The sequence below is a fragment of the Puntigrus tetrazona genome, chromosome 21, assembly GCF_018831695.1.
Source record: "Puntigrus tetrazona isolate hp1 chromosome 21, ASM1883169v1, whole genome shotgun sequence".
Classification (NCBI taxonomy): Eukaryota; Metazoa; Chordata; class Actinopteri; order Cypriniformes; family Cyprinidae; genus Puntigrus; species Puntigrus tetrazona.
This window is the reverse complement of record NC_056719.1, coordinates 4,301,033-4,327,826: the sequence shown is the minus strand read 5'-3', so window position 1 is coordinate 4,327,826 and position 26,794 is coordinate 4,301,033. Positions and strand designations below refer to the sequence as shown.

At 38.5% G+C, this 26,794-nt stretch overlaps 1 protein-coding gene across 1 annotated transcript in view; it reads right to left on the bottom strand.

The window, feature by feature from the left end:
- The window catches only part of LOC122326555 (RIMS-binding protein 2-like), a 44,152-nt gene that overhangs the window by 3,528 nt on the left and 13,830 nt on the right, over nucleotides 1-26,794 (bottom strand). Inside the window, 24 exon segments of the mRNA XM_043221521.1 lie at nucleotides 1,446-1,508; nucleotides 1,510-1,596; nucleotides 1,682-1,753; nucleotides 1,853-1,950; nucleotides 3,401-3,569; nucleotides 3,650-3,819; nucleotides 5,308-5,433; nucleotides 5,721-5,829; nucleotides 5,919-6,065; nucleotides 6,195-6,323; nucleotides 7,415-8,311; nucleotides 8,664-8,746; nucleotides 8,749-8,814; nucleotides 10,386-11,186; nucleotides 11,439-11,548; nucleotides 12,137-12,216; nucleotides 12,983-13,131; nucleotides 13,785-13,962; nucleotides 15,127-15,147; nucleotides 15,670-15,720; nucleotides 17,394-17,498; nucleotides 19,076-19,198; nucleotides 20,638-20,727; nucleotides 25,285-25,368. Coding sequence (XP_043077456.1) covers nucleotides 1,446-1,508; nucleotides 1,510-1,596; nucleotides 1,682-1,753; nucleotides 1,853-1,950; nucleotides 3,401-3,569; nucleotides 3,650-3,819; nucleotides 5,308-5,433; nucleotides 5,721-5,829; nucleotides 5,919-6,065; nucleotides 6,195-6,323; nucleotides 7,415-8,311; nucleotides 8,664-8,746; nucleotides 8,749-8,814; nucleotides 10,386-11,186; nucleotides 11,439-11,548; nucleotides 12,137-12,216; nucleotides 12,983-13,131; nucleotides 13,785-13,962; nucleotides 15,127-15,147; nucleotides 15,670-15,720; nucleotides 17,394-17,498; nucleotides 19,076-19,198; nucleotides 20,638-20,727; nucleotides 25,285-25,368 — 4,008 coding nt within the window.

Sequence of the window (26,794 nt, the reverse complement as noted above, 5' to 3'; positions counted from 1 at the left end):
CTCTGATAAAAGCATCACAATAATCCACAAGTAATCCACTTTACTCCATGCCATCAAAAAATAGCCAAAGGATCCATAATGCATACACTTCATCCAGTGAAAAAGTGATGATTAGTTGTAATGTGTATTATTGTGTTTTCATCAGCTGCTTGGACTCTCATTTTGATGGGACCCATGCAGTTCAGAAGGACCACTGGGGAACGTTAAGCCAATTTTCTCCAGATCTGTTACAATAAAGAAACTAATTCTTCAACATCTTGGATGGTCAGAGGGTGAGTAAACACATTTTCATTTGAGGGTGAACTATTCCTTTAAGCAAATATATATCTAAAACAAAATGTATATTTATAGGACAACAGATCATTGTTATTCAGCTAATTGTTATATATAAAGGCAGTATAGCAGGAAATCCCAATTATATAATTTATCCATAAAAATGCATTAAAAATCTGTACATAAAATCCCATGCATGAGACTGATCACTGGTATCCCCAGTTGCTCAACTTACCTAGCAAGACAAAAGTCTGCTAGGACGGGAAATGAACAATATTCCTCAGCTTTTTTTTTCTTTTTTGGCAAAGCCGGTGGGAAAAAGGGAAATTAGAATGCAGCAACATCATAAAAAAAAACCACATCAATTATGAGGAGAAAAAAAACAACAACACCACATACACAAAAACAAACATAAGTATTCACTAAATGTCCACTAGCAAAAATACATATTTGTTTCAGTTTTTCATTTATTTCAATTTATTGTAATTACATCATGAATGATATTATTTTAGTCTCTCAGAAAGAGATGGAATGAGTATAATATATGTTCTGCTAGTTCATACGATCTGAAAAATAGAGTTTTTTGACAATGTGCAATATACAAAAAAAAGAAACAAAGCCTCCTCAAAGAAACACAACATTTGGGGTAATGTAGTTTACTTTTTATATAAAAGCTACAGGTCTGTCCTGGAAAAAACAGGCATGCGTCAACTACGTGAGTTTCCAAATCAGTCTTTTAACAGGGTCACAAATCACGAGCCACAGACCCTATGGACTTCACAAAGCACTTTGACTAATGCAAACATCTTCACTTAAGTAGGGTTTTGTGTTTCAGTGCAAAAATGCTTTATGCTTTATTCATAGTCCGGCGCAGGAATGGAATTTGGCCTTTTCCACAGTCCTCTCTGGCGACCCTCTCACGAACATTCGCTTTCTTAATAGAGTCACGTTTGTACCTGTCTCTCTATATGCTCTCAAAAATAGGCTCTGTTTGCAGTGGGCTTTGCTTCTCCCTTTCCTAGAGCAAGAAAGGTTGGACTGGAAATCACCACCACGGTCACATAACGAAAAAACAAACAAGCACAAGAAAACACAGAGACGGCGAGTGGACCGAAACTCAAACGGAGGATGAATGGACACAGGGCCTAGCGCTGAGAACGGCGATGGTGTACCCGTTTGGTCTCTGGGCGCGGTGCCGGTACCGGATTGGACTCGTCCTGACCGTGGTGAGAGGGGAGTGTCCGTCAGATAGACCTCCACGTCATCAGGCACTTCTTCGAGAAAATTGGATGGAACCAAGCCCCGATGTCCATTAAGCTCACCCTAAAAGCCAAAAACCAAAACACAATAGTGCTGCAGGCTCAGAATAAAGCAGCGTGAGCGCTCTCAGCACAACAATGAGACTTACGTAATAGAAGCCGTCTTCATCTATATCCCCAAAAACAGCAATGATATCGCCAGCACAGAAAGTCAGTTCAGCCTGCCACAGAAAGCACATAATCAGCAACTCTACAGACGTGCCCGTTCAGCAGATTGAGAACATAAATACAAATATGCGAGTTGCGAATGCATTTAATACCTCAACGTCCACGTTTGGGGAGCTCTCTCTGGGGTCGTAGTCGTACAGGGCAACCATTCGTCTTGTGGCCACTGGGTGGCGACCTCTCCTATTTTGTTCTGTTGAAGGAGAACGAAAGCAAAAAGTTGCCAAATATATATTTTTATTCTTTTTTTGCCATTATGATGTCATCTAGTTACATTTAACTATTTTCAATTGAAAGCAGTCGGCAACACTAAGAACATCTGACTGATTGCTGATAGCTGTGGGTCCCGAAGAACAGGTTTGAAAACCACTGGTCTAGATAGTTGCTGCTGGTAAAAAAGGTAGCCATGCATTCAGTATTCAAACAAAGTAGAAAAAAAACACTTTTGGGAAGCAACATACAATGATATAAACTATTTATGATTTATATGTCATTTGGTTTCAGTAAGATTTTAGTTAAAAGAAATAAATGAAAGGTTTTTAGGCTTATTCAGACCAAGGACGATAACTATGTACAAATCTAATTGTAAAATAATAGAGAAGGCCAGATAGCTATAACATTAAGAACAGAGAGGAACGAAATCATTGGAATAACTTTCACATAAGGCTGGCCGATATACCGCTAGATGAGAACCAGTAGAAATTTGTAACTGCCTTTTAATGGAGGCTACATACTCACGTCACACTGATTTACTACATGGTCAAAATGTATAGTTTCAAGTGATTTTAACCTGTTGAAACAAATTAGCTGTGAATAAGAACTAAATTCCCTATATGCATCTTGTCTGAGAATCATTTCTGAGTGCAGAACATGAGAGGTATGTGCAAGTGAAGAACTGAACAGAGTTATTTTTGGTGCTTTATAGGCCTTGGACGGTTAAATACATCAAACGTTTATGAATCTAGGATCATTTCAGTTGTATTGCTGTCGATGGACGGTCAGATGGCCGTCTGATTGCTTTACAAATATCTTAATTTGTATTCCGAAGATGAACAAAGGTCTTATACGTTTGGAAAGACATGAGGGTGAGTAATTAATGACTTGGTTTTCATTTTGGGGTAAACTAACCCTTTGAAGAGCAGTCTAATAATCCTGCTGTCTGTCATTCATGTTAAACAAACAACTAAAGACAGAAGATCACTGCTCTGGACTTAACCAGTTTTGTAACTTTAGTAAGAAGAAATCTATATTTAATTTACACAGTGAATAATATGCAGCGTTTGATTAATTTTATACAATGCATGTAGCATTCTTAATTAGTTTTTTGTCCTATTCCTTGTAATTAGTTTCTTATTCTCATTTAATCGCTGACAGTTTACTTGTTTTCAGTGAGCTTTGTCATACTGACAAACAATATCAAATTTTTTGCTATCATAAAGACCTTATTTAAAGCAAAAATAACTATATCGTTATATGGTGTTACAGTGAAATAAAATGACTCATATCATGATACAAGTTTTTTGGCATATCGTCCACTTTCACAGCAATATTTTTTTCAGCTAACAAAGATGAAAAGTTTTCAAATCTTCTATTTTTGTAGCGTTATATTAGCTGTAGAGGCATCTGACATGGAAAACACCTACCTATTCTGTCTACAGGAGTGTTGAGAGGGAGGAATCCCTGTTTCATGAGCTGCTCCATAGTTTCATCATCCTCAGCACGGATTTCCGACACCATGTTACAGGGAATAAGTCCAGACCTGCCACGGATCTCTCCACGATAAAAGCCATCATTATCCTTATCCCCATACACCTTAAACACACAGACAGAAGGATGCTGAAACAATGAGCGGGCCATTTAACAACAGGTCATTAACACCAGCTGAGCTATACCTTGATTATCTGTCCCTCTTTAAAAGGGAGCTCCTCATCAGCTGCATCAGGGTTAGGGGACATGGAGAGAGGGTCATAGTCAAAGAGTGCCACAAAGACTCGAAACGGGTCCTCTTGCTCAGATTCATCATAATAAGGGGGAGAGCGGCGGCTTCGTTCCCGGTATCCATCTAAAACGAAAAAGAAGGGTAAAAACCATGATGTCTAATAGGCAGGAATAATTGGCATGGATAGCTGGATAGCCACGTTCCTGCAGTGTGATATTTTTATATAACCATTTTGATTATTGTATATTAACTAATAATGCTGCTTCTATTAATCGAGTGATTACATGTCAAAAAAAGGAAAAAAAGAGTCAGCAAAATTGCTTCATATTATATTAATTGAAACCGTTTTCTATTTTATTATATCTTTTAAAATGTAATTTACTGCCGTGATGCAAAACTAAATTATTAGCAAACATTTTTTGAAAACTGTGATAAACAAATAATACATTTCAGGATTCTTTGAAAATAAATATGAAGTTCAAAAGAAATTTTTAGTAAGAAATATCTTTACTCTCTCTTTTGTACATTGCAAAGTACATATTTCAAAAATCATGTTTTAATATGTACTGTACAAACCTAATGTTATTATTTAGATCAACTATCAAAATATGGCTGTCCACTTTTCTTGGAGTAAAAGCAGTATACAATATGCATGTCTTTTAAGTTCAAGCATTCAGGACTTTTTAATGATGGGCATACAAACATCCAAAGGATTTAAAGCAACTAATTAACAGCATACAAGTTCTCATCTCTGTATATTACAACAGACAATATGAATAAGCATGCAGTTCAGTCCAATGGAGTGAAATTCCTCTCCATACTTGCACAATCCATTTATTTGCCAAACACATCTTGGGTGAGTTGAAGAAAACAGACATTTCTTACAGTAATGTGATGGTTATGATGTGTGTCACTGTTTGTGTTTGCCAGTGTGTGTGGGTGTGTGGTGATTGGGAGTGAAACACCCATATGGCAGCCAATTACAGATGAGCAGCAAGCCAAACATGAAGCTCCTGACAGGCACACACACACACACACACACACACACACACAGACAGAGGGGAAGAGAGGGGAGCACACACAGTCTGAGCTACTGTAAACCATGCAGAGTTCTGGATCCGAGAAAGACCCATCAGATGGGACACATTAGCCCCGGATAAAACTACACCTGTTTCCTTTTGTCCCTGCCGCAACTACGAAGCTGTGCTCGATTGTGACTCCAACATGCCCAATATGCATTCCACACAGTTGCCTTTGCAGTCGATGCCAAGGAACCGTTTGCGTTCTCTTCCTGGTCAACCGTTTCGTACATACATATTCGTTGGCATTCGTTCGGTGCGAGATGCCGCCCTTTAACTTTCACCATTAAGTCATGCATGGCCAAAGTAAAAGTATGATTGTGGTCAGGTTGAAAAAGAGGAGGGGTTTGGCAGGCATCCATTGGTGGGGCAGTGCAAAGGGGGAGGAGCATTCTCTGTGCAAACATGTTGCTATTGGTGCCATCTTACAGCACCGCTTCCAACACAAGCTTCCATCTTGGTGCAGTCCAGTGCAGATTCATGCGTTTGGCCATTTTTCGTTATCCTCGAACCTCACTCTAAATGCACGTACCATAAGGAGGCCTGCGTCCCCCGTGCCTTCGGGAGGACCATGTCCTGTGTCGCGCTACACTGCCATAGTAAACATCCTCCTTGACCGGAGAGAGGTTCCCTTCACTGTTACTCTCAGTGGTTATCTCTGAGGGAAACACCAATCAGAGAGTCGTTATATCATGCGAAGGCTGTTCTGCGTCAACCTGCCCAGGCTGGAGACGCCTAACTACTCTAGCATTTAATCGATTTAAAAATTCAGAGAGGGTTATAATGATTGAAAGCAACAGGATATGGTTATGGTTGGAACACACAGTGGCGGTCTGGAACACATTGACAAGTGAATAGTTCAGACATAGAAAATGTGGAGCAGGAGGACAGACAGGCCCTGAACGCAAGTCTCAGACTCCTGTCTCTTACTGGGAGAGCACTGACCAATGGATGGGACCGTGAGGGGTCGGCGCTGAGGTTGAGGACCTCTGTGAGATGGCTTCCGGTATGATTCCCGATCCAGCTGACTCGAAGATGGAGTGCTGCCTCCGGTCTTGAATCGGGAAGAAACCAAACTAGTTAAAGCCATGCAAACCAGGATGTCACTGGGTTATTGTGAGATGTCTTCCCTTTTTGAAATACCTTGGGTGCATTGTGGGAGTTTCGTCGCCTGCCTTCTTCGTGCTGCATTTCAGAATACAACTCCTCCTCGTCTTCTTCCATGATATCCGAGAGGTCCGAGCCTCGACTGCTCTCTGTATGATACTCTTCGCTGTGACTGTAATGAGACTGTGAAATGCAGATTGTCAGAAAAAAAAAGAAAACATAAACTAATACAACAAACCTAAACATTCAATGCTGACATTTGCCTCTTATGCCTGTTGTTGTGTGGTAAGGCAATCACTTCAACTGCCATACCTGCCTGCCCAGCTCTGAGCCCCTGAGGAAGTCATCCACAGATGCTCCTCTTCTGCGGGCCTGATAGCTTTCCTCATCCTCTTCCTCATCTGAATTTTGAGAGTGAAAACCCTGGCTTCTCCTCTCCATCTAAATATATTAAAGTACTTTCAGAAATCTTAATAAAGAAATCTGACAGTTATGCTGAGGTTAAGTACTGACAAGATAGCTAATCTTCTGTATGCTCATTAACTCTTTAAGAGTTGTTATTTGCACATAATAACCCTAGAATGCATAAAGGATCAATCCTGCCCCATTAGGATGTTATGATGATCGTTTTTAATAAATAACTTGACAAATTGTATTTTTCATAGAAGTCAAATATAAGCCTCAGCAAAATAGTTGTATATTTATTAATGGTTTCAAAAAAACTACCCCTAGTCTTTGAAAAGGGGGTCAGAATGACATTGTGTGTGTATATATATATATAAACAATAATAATAATAATAATAATAGTAATAATGCATTCTTGATTAAAAAGTTCACAAAATGATATATTTTCTAAATAATCATTCATTAAAATAAAATACAATTAATAAAGTCAGCAAATTCTCACATAAACATCAGTTTTAATTAATGTAAGGTACAACGAAAATAACAAATGAACTTTACTCAAAGGTTTAAACATATAAGATCAAATTAATAATTGTTAAAGTATATAATCCTAAATTATTTCATTACACTTAAAGGGATAGTTCACCCACAAAAATGTAAACAGCGTCATAATTTAGAGTTTCAAATGCAGTCGACTTTGGTTAATCTAAGTTAAAATACTTTAAATGAGAGGTTTTCGTTCCTCAAAGTCTAGGTAACCAAAACCTAGAACATCCATATGTATTATATGCTGAATTTTCTTTTTGGTGAACTATCCTTTTAAATAAATAAATATTTATTTATTTATTTAAAATGATTGTATGTATATATATATATATATATATATATATATATATATATATATATATATATATATATATATATATATATATATATATATAAACACAAAACATTTTTTTATAGTTTTCTTTATTTTAGATAAATTTTAATTAAATTACCATTTCAAAAAAATTACTTTGCTATGGGTCATTTTGACCCCATTATTCAAGTTTTTGAATCATGCATTCTAGGGTTAAAGCTATTTTGCAGCTACTTTATATAGCATGCTTTTTGCTAACTTGACTCACCCGTCCACTTTCTGCAGCCACTCTTTGGGCTGCCTCTCGGGCAATAGCCTTGTCCACAGTGTCAGGAATGAGTGTACCCCTGGGTTGGGGAAGGATCCTTTGAGGTGATGGGGAACGGCGGTTTGGGCAGGCCGGAGCATCCAGGGTGTGTCCATGTGGCAGGCCTGTGGGCATGCCTGATGGGGAGCAGCCAGGCTCCCATGGCTGAGGTGGGCCTCCTCCATGATGATGCATTCCTGGCCCTGGCTCTTTGGTTTCCAGTTCTCTGGCACTTAGTGGTCTTTGGGACTGGGGAAGGGGTAGTTGGGGAATGTGAGGCTGGGGCATTGGGATTGTTGGTTGGGGTTGAAGCATGGGGATGGCCGGTTGGGGTTGAGGCATGGCCATGGGCTGTTGGGGCTGAGGCATAGGCATGGGTGGCTGGGGCTGGGGTTGGGGCATGGGCATGGATGTCTGAGGCTGGGGCATTGGGATGGTGGGCTGGGGTTGAGGGATGGGGTGTGGTGGTAAAGGCTGGAGGTGGGGTGGAGAGGGTTGTGTGGGATGGGGCATACGATGGGGATGGAGATGAGATGGGGGCTGGTTGGGGCGAACGGGAAGGGGTTGGAGATGGGTGGGTTGTTGTGGTCCAGGGTGAGGAGGAAGGGTCCGAATTTGGGGATGAGGAGGCATTGGTTGGGACTGTTGGGGTGGGAGAGATGATTGCATGTGGTGAGAGGGAGGAAGGGTTTTAGGAAGAGGCACCAGCAGGTGGTTTGGAATGACGGCGGCATGGGAGTCTTGAGATTCCCCTTGTGCTGATAAAGTCCTGACAATAACCTCATGGGCCTCCAAGCACTGGAGACGGTTCAGTTCTACTGCGGCATAATCTGCCAGTGGATACAACACCTCAGCAATCTGAAACAGTATTAGTATAGGTGTTAAGATGACATCAAATTTACAGTTATTTTGCGAGCAAAAAATTTGGTCATTTAAATAGGAAACGCACCATTTAAATCAAACGTCTCCTCATGAATCATTTAAATAACATTACAAAAACTGTTAGTGTAAGAAAGTTCCATCACCTAATATCACCATAATCAATTTATTCAAGTGTTTAGATTCAGCCAGCTCTACCAACAGAGGGCATCAGTATCACTTTTTGATAAAAATAGGTCTTGATGACTCTTGTTTAGCCTTCATGCGGTCCAGAACTGTTCTGTCATATAAACATCACCAGATATGACTGCTGATGCATGCAGATTCTTACCCTCTGACCCTTAGTGCAGACTGCGTAGCCAATGACATTTGCACCATTGGAGGTTCCCATGGGTGTCATTGGAGGGGGCTTCAACGAACTTGGAGGACTCCTGGGGCTTGTCCACACTGGACCTGGACTTCTTGAGGAGGCAGAGGGGTCCTGGGGAGGACAGATAACCACTAGTTAGTTACAGTAGCATACCTCACAGTAGAGACATGATGTTTAGAAAGGATTGGGTTCATTGCGTTTATTTGCTTAAACTCAAGTGTACAGTAATATGGACTTTTCAACAGCTTCATAGCTGGATAATGCTATAAGGGCAAGCATTACTTCTAAGTGCCTGAGCATTTCAGCTAATTAATTAATCCAATTAGCCTCACTAAACTCATTTCTGTTGCCTTTGACTATTTTAAGTAGAGTGTTGTGCTAATCAGAACAACAAAAATAGCGTTTTTTCTGTTTTTTTACATCTCAAGGGAGATTGAGTGTGCTATTAGGGTCTGATATGTGTGTCAGCCTGATTTTTGGATTAATTAAGATTTGAACAATTCTGACATTGATTCTTATAATCCCAAAATAAATTTTCAGTGGGTATGGGAAAATCTGTTTGTTCAACATTTCCCATCACTGCATTCTGCTGAACTTAACTGTACAGTTTAGACCATGTTCTTAACTTTTACAATTAAATATTTGTAATGTAGTCACTGCAAAATAATGGATGCACAATAATGGACAACATTTGAGTTATCCTTACAAGCTGCAAGCAGCATTCATCTACTACTAACATACAGCTTTCTGACCCTCCATAGACAGAAAGGCCCCTCAATGATCAAGGCACAGAAACATAGGAAGTAGGGCATTGTTTAAATAGTCTGTGTGACATGAATGGCTCAACCACAATTTTATGAAGCTGTAAGAAAGTTTTTTCATGCATTGAGCTGCGCCTTGCTTACATTCTGATTGCAATCATTTCCAAAATGGTGCTATAGGGTGATGTGGAGGAAAATCATTTTTAAATTGTCATTCTTTTTGTACAGAGCCCCACAAATGTAATGCAGTAAAAATATAAGAAATCATGCACACCATTACTAGTTTGTTTCTCCGATTTGCAAAATCTTGCGCACCATTTAGCCTACTATTTTTTTTTTGCATGTTATGTGTGGTCCATCTCCATACTTTTTGTTTTTCTTAGAACAAAAAGTATTGTAGCTTCATAAAATTATAGTTGAACCACTGGTATCAGATAAACTATTTTAACAATATCCTCCTTATTACGTTTCTGTGCCTTGATCATGCTAAGACCCTTGCTGTCTAGGCAGCGTCAGAAAAGCTCTCAGACTTCACCAAAAATTCCTTAATTTGTATACTAAAGATGAAAAAACGCCTTACGGATTTAGAAGGACATGACGGTAATTAATGTAATTATTGACAGCATTTTCTTTTTTGGGTGAACTGTCCTTTTAAGTGAATGCAAAAAATGCAGTGAAGTGTAGATTGATTCATAAACAAATTACTTTTATGAACTAGTTCTTTTAAGTGAATTAAAAACACACAATGCATGACAATGCAGACAGACGCACAAATGACTCTTGCAAAACGATTCTATTAAGTGTAGTTTGAGCTGGTTCATTGAATTGTTAATTAAAAACAGCATTATCAGAGATACAGTTTATAAATGAAATACGTTTAATATTGGTGCGATATTTGAACAAATATAGATCTGAATCTCACCTGCAGCTTGGGTACAGAACTCCACTCCAGCCTCTCTTTTCTCTCTCTGTTCCAGAGGCATGTGCCAGGGTACCTGGTGAGGTTTGGCCAACACTTTTACTTTATACACTGTGGCGGCCTTCAGGTTTACAAAACGCAGTTTGTAAGAGCATGGCTTCACCACAGCGTGCTCCACGCCATCTAAATACACAACATGGGCGTAGTTACTATTACTGGGCAGCCACGAAAGCTCAGCAGCGTCACGTAAAATATCATCCATGCGCAAACCGGTGGGCGCCACCACAACATTGCGGCCCACCAGCAAGGTGCAGCGCAACTCATCAGAGAGCCCCCTGTCCGTCACGCTCTGTACTGACACGCGGTATGTGCAGGCAGCCAGGTCCAGCTTTTCGAGAAGCAGTTTGGTCCTCCCTCCAAACGGCACAGAGGAGCGTACTTCCCCATCCACTAAGATATTGTAGCCGTTGATGTTGCCCCAGCCGAGGGGCACTAGAGGCGCCTCCCAGGCCACTATCACACTTCTCGCCAGCTGTTTGATCAGGTTGATCTTCCTGGGGTAAGGCACGATGTCATCACTCAGTTCCTCTCCATCCAGAGCGCCTGTCCCATTGCTGCAGTGACCGAGGGCATCAGTGCTAAGGCTGTCGAGAGGAGCGCCTCCATCTATGGTCACCAGGCTCAGACAGCTCTGCTCCAGCCTGCCCTGCTCCTCTCCACCCTCGATAGATGGCTTTTCCTTGTCCTGGACAAACTCCACAAAATTAGAGGGAACCAGGCCACGCTGGCCATCCAATAGCTCTCCTGGAACAAACAGAAATAGAAAGATCTCATAAGCTGCAGCAGATCTCATTACATAAAATGTAATTGTGATGCATTCTGTAAGCATATCATTTTAATACATGCTGCCAGGTGATGCTTACAGACTAAATTCACTCTTAGTCATCTACTTATGTCCATTAGCAATTAAGTTGTTGGGATTTTTTTATTATTGGAAATTCAATTGGTTCTTTCTACAATAAGAATTACACCTCTCATATCAGAACTCATAATTACCTTCATAAAATCCATCATCGTCCATGTTTCCATATACGTACAAATACTTCCCTGCCACAAGAGGGAGCTCTGCTTCTGGATGCTCGTTTGGTCCATCATAGGGATTATAACTGGATCAGAGAGTGAGAGGGAAAAAAAACCTAAGAATTAAGCGAAATATAAAAACATACATTTATAAATATGCGTATGTATTATTTGAGTTCACTGCCGTTCAAATTGTTAAAGACAGTAAAAATGTATTTTAATGTTTTGTATATTAATTACACTTTAAATTCTCTAATGCTGAAATAGGCAGATTAAGGCAGATTTTTTTATTGAAAAATATGTTTACTGGTGCAGTCTAACAATTGTGATTAATCGCATTTAAAATAAAAGCTTTGATTTACATTATATATGTGTGTACTGTGTATATTTATAAATAGATATGAAAATAACTATACAAACATACAGTATATATTTTGAAAAAATTTACATTTACACAGGATGGTTTTCTTTTTTAGGATTCTATGATATCTAGACATTTTAATTTGAAAATAGAAATCTTTTGGAACACATAAACATCTTTACTGTTACTTTGATTTAATGCATCCTGGCATAATAAAAATAAAAAAATTCTCAAATTAACAAACAAAAAACCTTACTGGTAACAACCCTTGTGTATATATATATATATAGGATAGAAGAGGTAAGAAATATACCTGTATCGGGCAGTGCAGAGACGGACCTGGCCTGTGTATCTTGTCTTGGTCCTCGGAGCTGGGCTCACTTCATCATCCATCTACAGACAGAGAAAATCAGCTGACACACTTGATCCTGATCTGTAAATTCCACTCTAAAGTGAATGTACTATGCCAGGGTTTGTGCGAGGATCATTACATAACATCTATTTTTTTCCAGTCCTGCTCCCAATGTGCACAGTGCATACATGTGTTCATGGATGATTTGATTCATGTCTGATTAAGTTCCCAGAGAGAACATGATTATTACCTATTTGCACTGATGTCAATCTCATACCCAGGGAAAATATAAAACTGAAGTGTATCATTTCTTTGGCGGTCACCAAACTGAAGTGCAAAAACAGAGTTTTTTTCTATTGTCAACGGTTGAGCCAGTATTGCTGTGTTGAGCTGCCTGAAACGCTCAAATGTCTTTTTTGATAGCAGCATCAAGTCTTTACACAATGCGGTATTTTTGCAAAATCAACATATAAATGGTTTACAGTTAAAAGGGAAGACAATATTTTAAGATCAAAAACAATTTCACACTTCACTTAAATATTAAATTATTTATTTGACTCCATACTTTGGGCATCTGTTTTCACAAACAACTGACTTTTCTTCCTAAAGCATCAGACAATCTTCAGCATCTGATATGAGGTCAATTATGGATCTAATTATAGAGAGAGAGAGACCAATTATAAAAGCATGAAATGAGCACATTTCTTTTCTCTTGAGTAAAATGCAGACAGATAAACAGATACTGTTGTCTGCTCGAGGCAACGGGGTAACCGAATGATCACAGTGTAGCTGAGACGCATGACAAACCTCTGAGAGGGATGCTTGCATGGGGCTGCTGGAGCGACTCTGGGTTTGAACGGTGGGTTTGACCGACAGCTGCTCCGGCTTGTCTCTCTTGTGTTGCTGTACTATGGGCAGTTCTGAGACCAGTGGAGATCCGTCAGATCTCTCATCACCTGGAAGCACGAGTTATAATGGAGATCGGTGACTTTGCTCACTCAACAATAGGATGGATCTAAACTAATGGATTTAAATAACTGTGCTGTGTTTATTTTATATATTAATGTTATGCGTTAAGAATATATGATTTACTTATGTAAGCATGTATTACATAAATAATAATAAGTGATGACATCTGTAAAAATTAAATAATTATTAAACACATCTCTAGAGGTTAATGGTAATAAGGTCTAGCTTATGGTGATTGTATTTAGGGTTCGATATTCAAATTCATAGAAGTGTTTTTTTATAAGTATCATAAACTTTTGTTGGACACAAAGCTTGTTTTCTGCAATAATTAAAATAATTGTGGAAAACAATGGAAAAATCCTACTGGGGTTTATAACGGAAATTAAATTATGTTTGTAGCACTCTATTTAGTGAAAAATATTCTGCATTCTGAATTTTCTCCCTTACAAAAAGCATGATTTTACATTGGTAAATGAACGTATGAGATAAAAAAAGACATTCTTATTTAAATTAGGGGCTTTTTAAGAAATGCCTGAAATTCTAGAAAGGTGTTATAAAAACTGCTCACAACATTCTGAAATGTCTGTGGTTCATGTGGGAGAAGATACACCCCCATCTGTTTGAAAAATGCTTTACTCACTTTTTTCGACCTGGCGCTGCAGGCTGTTGTAACTGTTGCACAAGTTTTTCTCCTGTGAGTCAGTGTTGAGTGTATCCTCCACGTCTGACCCCAGGTGATATTTCTCCAGCTCTTTCGACAAAATATTGCACTGCTCACTCTGTGTCCGGCATTTCTGCTCTAAGTCATGAACCTTGACCTTTGAGAGTCAGGGTAAAGAATATACCAGAAGAAGGAAATACACAAACGATGAAATACAAACATTCATATCACACACATGAATAAAAACACTGATGAGATACACTGAACTGCAGCAGCAGTTGTCAAATGGTTTTGTTATAGGAACCGACAATTTGCAGGATTACACTCAACAATATGCAAAATTACTAACACGTCAAAGCTGAAAATAAAAACTGTATATATAGCAGCATAGTGATTACCAGCCTAAAATATCAAACAAAAACTGGGTAAAATACAGCACTAAAACCCATGCTATTAGACATATGATCCAGCATTATATACATTTGTGACAAAATGCAGTTTGATTCACAATGCACAGCCTGTAACAATAACAACATGTTAATGGAATATTTTTTTCCTCTATTAGAAGCCTATTTTTTCTGATATCCAAGGAGGATACAGAAAATGTAAAGATAATGATAGTTTTGGCACGCATCCCTAGATTTAACTTAGAACACTGTTTCATGCATGAGACACTGCACAAAACAGAGACACTTTTTAGTGGCAAAGGCATTAGAGGTTTAAATAACCTCTGTGTGTGTGTGTGTGTGTGTGTGTGTGTGTGTTTAAGTGCATTATCTAACCAGACCTTAATACTGATACAGTCACATAATTTCACCAGGTCCTAGTTTCACCCCAACAACAAAAGACCTGATGCGAAGACCTGACCTGATGGAAACCTGATGGAAACTTCATGTTATTTGCTAAACTTTCGCAGCAACAATTTACGGCCATGACGATGAGTGTAGCAGCAAAGGACACAAAATGATGCAATGATTTTAACGGGCTAGGTTATACAAAAATGAAAATTCTGTCATTATTTACTCATCTCTCGTGACATTCATAAAGACTTAAATTTCAGTCTGTTCTTCTGATCTTTATAAATCTCAATGACCACTTTCATGATGCTTTTATAATGTTTTTGTATCCTATATGAAGCCTCAATTTAGCCATATGGATTAAAATAAGAATAAATGAATTAAAAAAAAAAAAAAAAGTTTTGGAACGAGTAAATGATGACAAAAATTATTTCTGGGTGATTTATTATTTTAAAAGCGAATGAGGAAAAACAAATTGATATGGAATGTTACAAAAAAATCTCTGAATGATTGAGTGTGTGTACCTGCATTTTGTCCATATGGCTCTGTTTAAACAGAAAAGGGGAAAAAAATAAAATATATATATATAAATAAATATAAATCAGAATGACAAGGATCAGAGATGAAAAATATCACAAAACAAACAAAATATTGAACTATGGAAAAAGGATAAACTGAATGGCTTGAAACAAAATCATAAGATATAAAAAATATATATATATATTAAAGATGAGAAAAGGCAAAAATTATGAAGGTCGTAAAAATAAAGAAACTCTGGAAGGACATCCCATAGGGGACACAAGTTCTCCACGAAAGTCAAACTGATAGTACGTGACAAGCAAAAGCTTCTCAGAATGGACTGACTGTCAGACACGGAGGTCTTTTCTCAAACACATGAGGGGTCCAGACAGGTGGCATCGGTCCCTTCTATGTTTGTCAGATAATTTGGGTAGACAGTTTATTTTTGCACGAACAGCAGACTCTGCTGACCAAGCCAGGAGTGTAAATTAGGCTTTTCATAGTAGGATGCCATAGGACAGAAGGAAAGCAAGTAGATTATTTTTTACCTCTAGCAAATGCACCACTTCTTCGTGCTCTTTTTCAGCTTCAGCCTGAACCTGAAAATAAGAGATAGCATATTTAGCGTATCTGTACAAATGCGATTCCATTCACTCAAAACCTGATGAACCCAAATCTCAGAAACCGACTGCAACATCAGTAGGACATTATAATTTCACATTGATGCTAAAAGATTTGCCAAGATTTGGTTGGCAAAGCTACTTCATCTAATTTCAGACAGATTTATTGATCCCAGAGGGGAAATTCAGTATTTGAAGGGCAAAACTGTGAGTCTCAGCTCAGAGCAGTCGCTCGTAAGTGAGTAAAATCGCAATGAAAACTCTTTGTTTGTAGGCAAACAGGAAATTGAAAGATAGAAACAGGCTATGATTGCCATGCAAGTTGTAACAGCAAGTCATTTGTGCATATATTCCTGTGTCGTGTATGTTAGTGAGGTAAAAGCTCTGTCAAACCCCTCCCTAGGGATCTGCACTGATGCGGTGTCTTCTGTCGGCTCTAATTGCTTTGTTTGCCTGTCGCTGCTCCTTCCTGAAAGGCCGCAGACACAAAGAAAAGCAAACAGTTCTGCAGCCATGATCCTATTATATGTCTGCACTGATTTTATCCAGCCCTTCTATGCCATAATATCTATTGCTGCCATGTCAAAAGAATATTTCCTTATCCTTACGTCAATTTCTACGGAAGGACTGGAAAAAATTATGGTGTGTCACGATCATTAGATATGATACAATAAATAACAGATGAATAAGACGTCGCGGGGAACAGAACTGGTTTGTTGTAGTAACCTGCGCTGTAAAAAGCGTTCATTCTTGCTATTTACAATTTCATAGCTAGATGTTTTTAAAGCAATTTTTTTTTATATCATAAAGTTGTTTGATCTCATATGGTGTAATATAAAAGCCTGCAATAAAGCAGTTTGACCAAGGCTGCAATTCAGCACTGCAGTCTAATGCAAGAAGACGTGGTTATGAGAATTGCAAATGAAGCCGAACAAGAAGAGTGTGGTTTTGCAGGTAGTTTAGATGTAAAAACAACTTTGATATACACACGCAGCGGTTTAGCGAACATTCGGACTGCTGAGAGCAGTGCTTAAATGTATATGTAAATATGCGCTGCAGGTTTTTCTCTCAATAACATAATAAACACACAACTAAGATGTCAGCGGTTAAGATCTGATTATTGTGCTGCAGATGTTTGCACTAGCTCTGCAATCGGCACTATTTACATAACATCGTAGAAACTTTTTATTTCCTTTTTTTAATGAACATGCATTTCTGAGGAGCAAAAGACATCTTCATTGTCATGTTCAGTTAGAATTATAATTTGATTTTCTGCTATAAAGCAGCTCTATATTTAATATACAATAAAGAAAACGTATTACACATATAACTTAATGTTCATAACAACAAAAGATGCATAATTGAAACACTAATTAATCAATAAACAAATGTAAGCTTAGTCCATTAATTGTTCCCATAATAGTTGGATTAATCGATTATCAAAATTATCATTTGTTGCAGCCCTGCTAACAATTAAACAAAATGTTTTTCACATGTCTGCATAAATTACAAAATCACCGCTTGGTAGGATATTTTATATCAAAAAAGTGTTAAACATCAATTCAATAAATAAAAATCAACCCCTGGGACTTGTTATCCACACACAAACACACGTGTGTGCAGGTATGTTTGAGGTTCACTGAGGTGCTTACCTTCTGCAGAAGGTTGATCTCCTGCTGTCTGGAGTTGAGGAAAGCCAAGGCCTGCTCATGCTCTGCCTCCAGTTGCTGCCGCCGATCTGCAGCCTCTCGCATATGCTGAAGACAAGAAAAACAGAAAGAAGAGGGAAAAAAAGGAAACTAGAATTAGGACATGTGACAAACGTTTGTAGAAACTCCTGTTTTCTTAAAGATACATTGTGAAACAAACCGTTGATCACTGTTCTAATCTGCTGTTTTCTGGCTGTGGACAAAGATCTGGGAAAAAGCATTATGAATAACCAACCACGCTTTAACAGACACATTAAGTACAATTGTGACAGTGAGAGATGACACCAACAGTCATTGATGGAGAAGCACTTGGTAAATACATCATGATCTGTGAAAACAGAGAAAATCAAGGACGCCACAATAAAAGCTGAAGAATAAAAAGCAATAAAGAATGTCTAATTGACTGTTTGTGGTTCAGGCTTCCTTTTCCTTTATTCAAGATGCAGTTAAACTGGACAGGAGTAGGACTGAAGCATATCAGATGTGTTGTGAGGCTTAAAAGCTTAAGCTTATAAGGTCTAAGATCCATCTTTTCTCCCCATTTCTCTCACTGTTCTTATCTCCATCCTCTTCAAGGGAGCTAAAGCCTCTTTTCTTTTCTTTGATGACTTCGGTGGAGTTTTAAACGTACATGCACACCTCACACACTCACATGTCTGTACACTCGATGCTTTGCATATTCAGTAAAACAGGCGCAGCTTAAGAGCTTTAACTGCATGCGAGGAAAACATTAATAAAAACACTGGGGTATTTTATCAAAACTATATTTTCTTTCAGGTTCCATTAAAAAAAGCTACGTATTGACATGAGGGTCAGTAATAACGGATGACAGCATTTTTAGGGAACTATCCCTTTAAGAATTTAGGATTTAAAATAGATGACTTGCCCAGTGGAAAGTTCAAATGAAACATTTCAGACAGAAATTCAAGAAGCTCTATTTTTTCTTTAAAAGAAAATCTTTTATTTCAGTCCAGCTGCAGCAACACTATCTGGAACGATTACGCATTTCTGAGGAGCAAAAAAAAATCTTCAAACAACATCAAAAAGAATCCTGAAATTTTACCGAGAACCTTGTTTTCTGCTCGACTGCAATAATAGTTCTACTTCTTTGTCTCGTATCATCTCTTCTGTAATCATTTATCACATAGTCAATAATAAAGGTAGGAGAGATAAATACATATTTCTCATTTCAAAGATGAGCCGTCGATTTCTTGTTATAAGAGCTTTCTTCCTCTCGAGACACATGACACAAGCAGTCAATAAAGCGACAAGTGCAGGAACACTTTTCATTGAACAATGAGTCAGCAACATGACGCTGACAGAAACAAGTCAGATAAATGAAACATCATTATCTCAGCTGGTATCAGTTTTTCCTTTAAAAGCAAGACCCTGCCATTAGGAAATATGATCTTAAACGATGCAGATTGCTTATTACATATGAGAAAAGAAGTTTAATGATTTACTAATCAATTACAAGGATGTCTCTGTCCTCAAAACTCTTTCTAAATGGCTGGTGTTCTTAAGATTAAAGTTTGACAAGCATATCATCAAGATGTATTGATTGCTGGTTGGATTTGAATCGATAATCAAACTGCTATTTAACAAATATCCAACGCCGATCTTACCTTCAGGACCTGCTCAAGGTTCTCCAGTTTGTCTTGGAGCTGAGCCTTCTCCTGCCTGGCAGAGTCTCTCTCTTGACTCACACAACCAAAAGCCTTTCTGAGCTGATCATAGTCTGACTTTACCTACAGAGTAAAAGAGTTGAAAACAAAATGAGGATAAATAAACCATCCTAATTCACAAAAAAAACAGTTAAACTTATATAACTGTCACGTAAACAATGAAAAGCAGAGTTAATAGAGGAACCTTGGCCAGACTTCGGATGTTGGACATTTAATTATGACTACAACAAAAGGAAGAAAATGGCTGACTCTGCAACAGTGCTTGAATGCGCTTTACAATAGACCGTGTGAGCATACAGCGCACGGACTGTGGGTCTAAGCAAAATATATTTTGAAACAAAATTAATCATTTTGAAAGATTATTTCAGTAGTTATTTTTCACGCTCATAAATGGTGCAGTGATTCTTTATAAGGTCTGAAACAACTCTGCGGCACTGTAGGCTATACAATAAAAATTCAGGTGATCTGTATCTAAGGCAACAGCTCTAAAAATAAAGATTCAGTGTTCAAAAATGTGTTTGACTTTTACATTGACTCACAATGCTGGCAGAGCCCAGAGAGAAACACAACCAATCACCTGATGAGCGCAGAAGAGGGTCAACTCAGGACACAGTCAAACAGAAATCCATCTACCAATCAAAATTTACCACTCAATATATCACACACTTGTGGCGGCATCATTCTGGCACACGCCCATACTCTCTCTCATTTATTAGCACACATTTCATCCGTTCAGGCTGAGAGAAACGGGGAGGTTGATTCGCATCTCGTATCGATCTAGGATTGGTATATGAGACTGCGCCTGGTGCCGAAGAGCATGACAAACTGACCCGTCCCACTTGGGGTTATTTACCTACTCTCCTCAGCCTTGTTAGCGCTGCTGAATGCTGGGAAATGAGCCTTTGATCACTGAGGGAATGGGAATGGGAGCGGGCAGCACTACCTGATTAAACAGAAGACATTTTATCTCAGACGCTTGTCTGGGGTTGTGACAGATGGCCCTTTTTGCTGTTAGAGGAGGGGAGCAGCCTGTGGATTATTCGGAAAGAGACTGCCAAACCGTGGCACGCCGGCTTGGCACAAAAAAAAAAAAAAAAAAATGACATTATTAACACATTGAGTGCCATGAAATGCCACTCTCAGCAGTCCTGCTTTAGAATAATATCCACTTCTTAACAGATTCCCTTCATAGTGTGATCAAGTTTTAATCTTTCAATTTATGATTATCTTTAATGTGCATTTGGGCATGCTTGTCACATCAAAGAGGCGATTTCAAACCTTAATAAATGCATACAGGCAAAGCCCTATTCAGTGTCACTGAAGAAAATCTGGGCAAAACAAACAAGGTGGATATATTGACTAGAAAAGGGATGCCGTAAGATCAATACTGCCAATGAGATGTAGAGAAGAGCCCTTTGGGCACATGTTCCTAGAAGAACCCTGTAATGAGCAGCCATTGATTTGATGAGCTCAGTTAGCGTGTGATGCTGACCATCTCTTACCTTCTCGTACTGTGTGGCCTTCAGGATGTGACTAAGCAGCTCACGATTGAGCCGTTTTCTCTCCAGCAAAGCATCCTGAAGCTCATTCTTCTGCCAAGAGGACAAAGATAAAAGGAGTCAGCTCATTGTCATTAACTCAACTATCTATCTGTCTAACGAGAAGTGCAACTGCAGAGAAATACTATTTTATCAAACTGTACAACGAGGTGCATATATTATTAGATAATTCATAAACCCATGGTCAATGAAAGCACAAATCGCTTTAGCCTATACGGAATGAAGATGGGTGCTCATTTTGTCATTCATCAGTGTTTGTGTTTAAAGAGCCACCCAAATCTCAAAACCTCTAGCACAGCGCTTATGAAAAATTAATCAATACTTCATGGAGAATGGCACTATGCAGCAATTACCACAGACCAGGATTCAATTTGTTGGTAGATTACCTTTTAATTGGATTGAGGATTTATGCTTCTTTTCTGAAGTGTATAAAAAAAATTTTTGCCACTAGCATCACTAAATGAAACTGCAAAAATAATTAATGTTTTCAAATTGTTTTCCCAAACACTTCCCTCATTGTCATTGGCCGGACACTTAAACAGAGTCCCGCCCCATTCTTACACCATTAAGAAAATGCTTCAGTGCCGACTGGTTCAAAAAAGTCTAATTGTTTTGTACAAATGTACAAATAACTTGCTTATAGATGTCTCTACATACTGAACGTATGTTTAAAAACATAAAAATGTATATATTTATATATATTATATATTAATTTATAAATTAATTACTCACCCTCATGTTGTTTGAAACCCATAAGACCATTGTTTACATGTGTTGATGTCTATGTAGGGTTGGAAAGTTCTTGTATTTCATCAGAAATATCTAAATTTGGTCTTACATATTTGGAATGACTTGAGTGTGAATTTTAATTTTTGGGTGAGAATTTAAAAAATTACAAACTTTAGGTATAAATAACATTAAAAGGGAGTTTTTTTAACGTTAGTTAGTGTCTAATGCTGCCGTTTAAGCATAAACACATATGCAAAGTTGAAGAGTTGAACATTTAACAATTTGTTTAAAATACTGTCAGTTTAATGCCTCAAAAACAACTTTTTAACTAATTAAAATTATTATAATTTAAAGCAGAATCGTTTTCAAATAACAGTATTTTGAAAAGTATGAGACAACAGATTCTGCATGATCCTCTTCATTAACATCCTCTGCGTCTCAATCAGGCTCAAAAAGATAAGCGATATAGACTATATCACTGTTGACAATACATGCAACTGAGGTGAAGGGCGGGACATTTAGATGCACACCAGAGGTGGTTAAGCCAATAATAACTCTCTCAGCAAGCTAACTAATAAGAGTCCATTGCGTATTTCTGAGGGAGAGGCTTCATAAAAGCAGGAAATGATCAGCTCGTTCATAAGAGAAAGGACAGAGCAGTGTGGAATAAAGCTAAATTACGTGGAAAAACAATGCATTTTTAGAGAAAAAAAAAAAATGTTAGACTGCACCCAATAGACACAATCAAGCCAGTCGACCACCCCTTTAAAAAAAAAAATAAGAAGAAAAAGAACTCACAATTAGAAAAGCAATGAAAACCATCTCATTTCTGAACAGACAACTTGTATCTCACTGCACTATATTTACCCATAATTGCATGAGAAGAAGCTCAGAAAGTTTGCCTATTCAACACAGTGAAGTTTTTGAAGCGCCACACCCCGTCTGAACTCTGAGCGTCTCTGACTCAGCGTCCTGTCCCGTCCTTACTGGCTCACATGTCACAGTATATCAGGTGGCAGGTTTGCTCAACAGCAACTAGAGGAGCATTTGAACTTTCTTGTCAGAAGCCCTGTCTATCAACCACAGCCTCACCCCGGACATGACAGCTACTGCACACAAGGGCAGCACATACTCCGCTGCCTGCAAACTGTGACCACAGCAGACCTCCCGTGGGATCACGTGTAGCATATCCGCATATACATTTGGGAACATTTCAGCCATCATGTTCTATTACCTCATACGAAAGGACAGTCTTTAACCTCTGCTCAAGGGACCTTTATAAGAGTCCGCTGAACTGGCTGCGCATTGAAACCAGGAGTAAAAAATATGCAGTTCGCTGCGCAGTCACGGCTGATTAAACGCAGCTTTAATGTGGTAAAGATTAGACTACCATGGGATTATCAACTGAAACTCTCACAGGGATATGAGTTAAGGCAGCGGCACGTATCATACCCAGGAATCCTTCTTCTGATTTCCATATGGATGGATCAAGAAGCAGAACGGCGAAAGAAGGAGGCGGTCTTGGGAAGAGAGAGAGCGAAAGCGTGCCACAAGAATGGACTAATTCGAGCAGACACGGCTGCCTGATCCCCACCCTCCAGTTTGGCCCCTGGTTCTGCAGCTGCTCAGAAAAGCTTTGCTCATCCTTCCACAACATTCACTGAGATGAGGCTCTTTACATGGCCAGCCACTGCAGCATCGTGGATGTATATAGGGTGTGTGGGTGTTGTTATACAACCACAGACGTATAACAGGAGAAACAGAACTCTGGGATACGATAAATCTGTGGGTCAAGTCATCCTTTGAAGAGATTCTCTCAATACATTTCAGTTAAGTTAAATTAAACGAATTTTTTTACGTCATGCTTGGTTCATTTTTATTGTAGATACTCAGTTATCAAACAAAATTCAGAAGTGCAGAACATAGAAATGAGAGTAAAGTGAAAAACTGCATTAGCATACAGCAAATTTAAAAAGCACAAAGAAAAGAGAAATATAACCAAGGAAAACATGATTTTGTGTCAAAGTCAAAAAGTTTTGCATTAATTAGTTTTGTGCAATATGATTATACACATATTTAAAGTTTGATTCATACTTACTGTATGTTTAAAATGTGTGTTTGATTATTATTCTAGTATTGTTTTTTTTTTTTTTATTCATGACTATTGTTTGCTCTTCTGAAAGCTTTTATTTTTAAATTCTATGCAATATAATTTTACTTGCGTTTACATTTTGGATTAACGTTTTTTTTTTTTAATCCACAAACTATACTGAGCTCATCACATAAGAGTGTGGGATTTGTGCTTCTAATGCTTTAGACAAAGTAACAAGGCATCAAAGTATACCAAATTTGCCGAACAAATAACCAAAACAGTTTCTGATGGAGCACAGAAAGCCAAGTCCTATCAAAGTTCCTTCCTTTAGCTATACCAAGGTAATGGTACTATACCACATCTCACTAAAACAGGTCTGCTCTGTGCACGTTTTATTCACCCACAATACATTCAATTCTTTAACATGCAGCTTACAGTGACAGATCCATCAATCATAGGTGACATCTCCAGTCTGTACCTGTAACAAACAGAAATCTTAGCCTCTGATCCTGCTGTGAAGCTCAGGGCTCCTCTCCCGCTGAGAGCAGGTGGTTGTTGCCATGACAGCTGCAGGAGGTCGGGAGGGAGGCCGCATCCTCTCTCATCCTGTCACTGCACTAATGTATATACCGCAATAAGCAAATAAGACACTTCAGTTGTTCGTCACGCTATGATGGAAAAATGCTCCTTAGACAGATTTGATCCAATTAGACAGCTGTTTGTTATTTAGAGCAACCATCTCTGTGACCTCTTGACATGGCATCTCTACAAGACTCAAAGCACGTTTCTCATGGAACATGCTAATTAACGCCCCCCAGCTCATGAAAATGATTAGAGTAAATCAACTGTTGGGCTAGCGGTGCTACTTTAATTACATCACAAGGGTTTTTTAAAATGAACATAGTTGACATAAAAGGATAAAGATGGTTCACAGGGAATGTTGAAGGCACATTTGAGTATTTGCCACCGAAGAGCACGTACTTTAAGATGAGACATGCTATTCCTGTGCTTTCCCATTAAACACCCACAGGATCTCCACTAATGAGGTGGTGTGTGGTAGCTTCATTCATACAAACAATAAAGAGATGTTGGGTGTCTTACGTGACGTATTCTCATGTAGACCATTATAGAACGAAGTATGTTTTAGATTAGTGTCCCAACTCTTCACTTTAAATTCTTACTTTTTAAAATCAATATGCAAATCTTTGACAGTTATGCTTTAAATCTGGGTTTTGGGGTTAAGAATAACAACTGAAACAAGTAAATAAAATAAAATACTAAGATACAAATCTGATTGTTTAGCTGTATTTTTTAAAATAATTATTTATTAAATAAATGAAAAGAAAAAAAAAATACACAAAATAAAATACTTTCTGAATAAAATATCTATTCTGAGTGTGTAGCAGCGGTAACCTTTTTAAATAAAAGCAAAAGTAAATTCAAATGAAAAATAAAACAAAACAAATTGTTCCCCCTCAGTGGTATGCTAATAAGTGACTAGAGTGCTCGGGAAACTTGTCTGAAACAAGTTTGAAAAGACTAGCAAAGGCAAAGGTGCTTGAACAACAGTATTGCCTGTCAAGAGCATTAAAAGCTTTAGCAAAAGGAAGGACAAGCATTCCAGAAAAAATACCCAGAATAACAACTTTCAATCTTTAAAGTGTATAGACTAGTGTATCAGTTGTGGTTTATACTTTATGGAGTGCATTAGAAGAACACATATTACTTTTATCAGCCGTGATTTTATGCACGGCATAGCTCATACTCACCAAAGTCTTACATTCTAATGCCTTATTCTTCACTTCTCTCTCAAGGATCTGACACCTCTTCCTCCGCTCGTTGACCTCTGACTCCTAGAATGATGAAAAACAAAAAATAAAGAAAATGACTGAATTTACAGACAATACTTAAATACATATTTTATAACACAATGCATGGAAGATATAGTAAACGTATTGATTTAAGTTAAAGGACTGCACTGAAGCAGATTTCAGATTCTGGCAGCAAACAGCTAAGAAGCCACGTTTCAAGTAATATCTTCTTTTATCTTTTTTTTAATAACAAAACGTATGGTAAAGCCAAATTATTATGCGACTGGTGCACAAATTACAATTCAGTTATAAATGTGACAGCAACATTACCATCTAGAAATTGTCTGAAACTTTAGAGGACATAGACAGATGAGCTCTCCTGATCCTCAGCAGATACTGTTAATGACTTACAGCATCTTGGGCCAATCCCAGTACATACTAATCATTCGAGAGCAGTATTACTTTAAGAACAGTGTCAGATAGAACATTTAGCATGAAGAATGCATCATGGTATGCCAGAAAAAAAGCTCTGCAAGTGTGTGAGGGTGTGCGACACCTAACGATGGGTGTTTTAAAGCAGCCATGCGTAGCATTAGGGCTCTTCAGGCAGGGGCATAGAAGGAACAGCTGGGAGCTCAAACCTAGTGGTGTGGAAGTAACAACCGTTTCATCTGTGTCAACATGTTACACAGCTGAGCTTTCCTAAACCGAGGGCTTTTTCACCCAAACCAATCTCATTACACCAAGACAACACCTCCTATTAAATGAGATGAACGACAAAACGCAGATCATTTATCTGAGCTATTAACACCGTACGGTAAATCCTCGTGCTGCTTGACTGGCAAAATGACACTATCATTCCTGGCAAGTCAAAGCGGTATGCATTGCGTACTCATGTGCGTTTTACAGTGGGGAAGGGGACTCTGGGGTTGCTATAGAAACCTACTCATCCAGGTAGCACGTTAACCATGAGAATGAGCAGCCTACTTGGCACTCATTCACAATTCATTGTTAAACCAAACTCGCAGGGTACTGCAAACTCCCTCCACTTGGAAAACGCTCCAAGACTGTGAAAATACAAGATGGTTCATGTGTAACTGTACACCCTGAAAGGAATCACCATGACGTGGTACATTTCAACAGGGAGGAAGTGCATCTCTATGGGAAGGAAATCTCGGGTTTCGCTTGCCCTATCATTATAAGATACCGTTATGACTCCATTAACCACGTTATCAATTTATATATCTGTCTTATGCGAAATGGGGGCAGAGATGCCTCGGAGGGGGTCTGTGTTTGAAAAAGGGTTTCTAGGGAAGCGTAGGATTATTCAGGACTCTCTCCTACACGTTTTGAGAGATAATCTCTGGAGTGGGGGACTAAAGGGACACTGCATGGGAATTCAAAATAGACATTTGTTGTGTGCCTGCCTCCTCTGTGCTTCATAACGTCATAACCGGAACTGGATGCT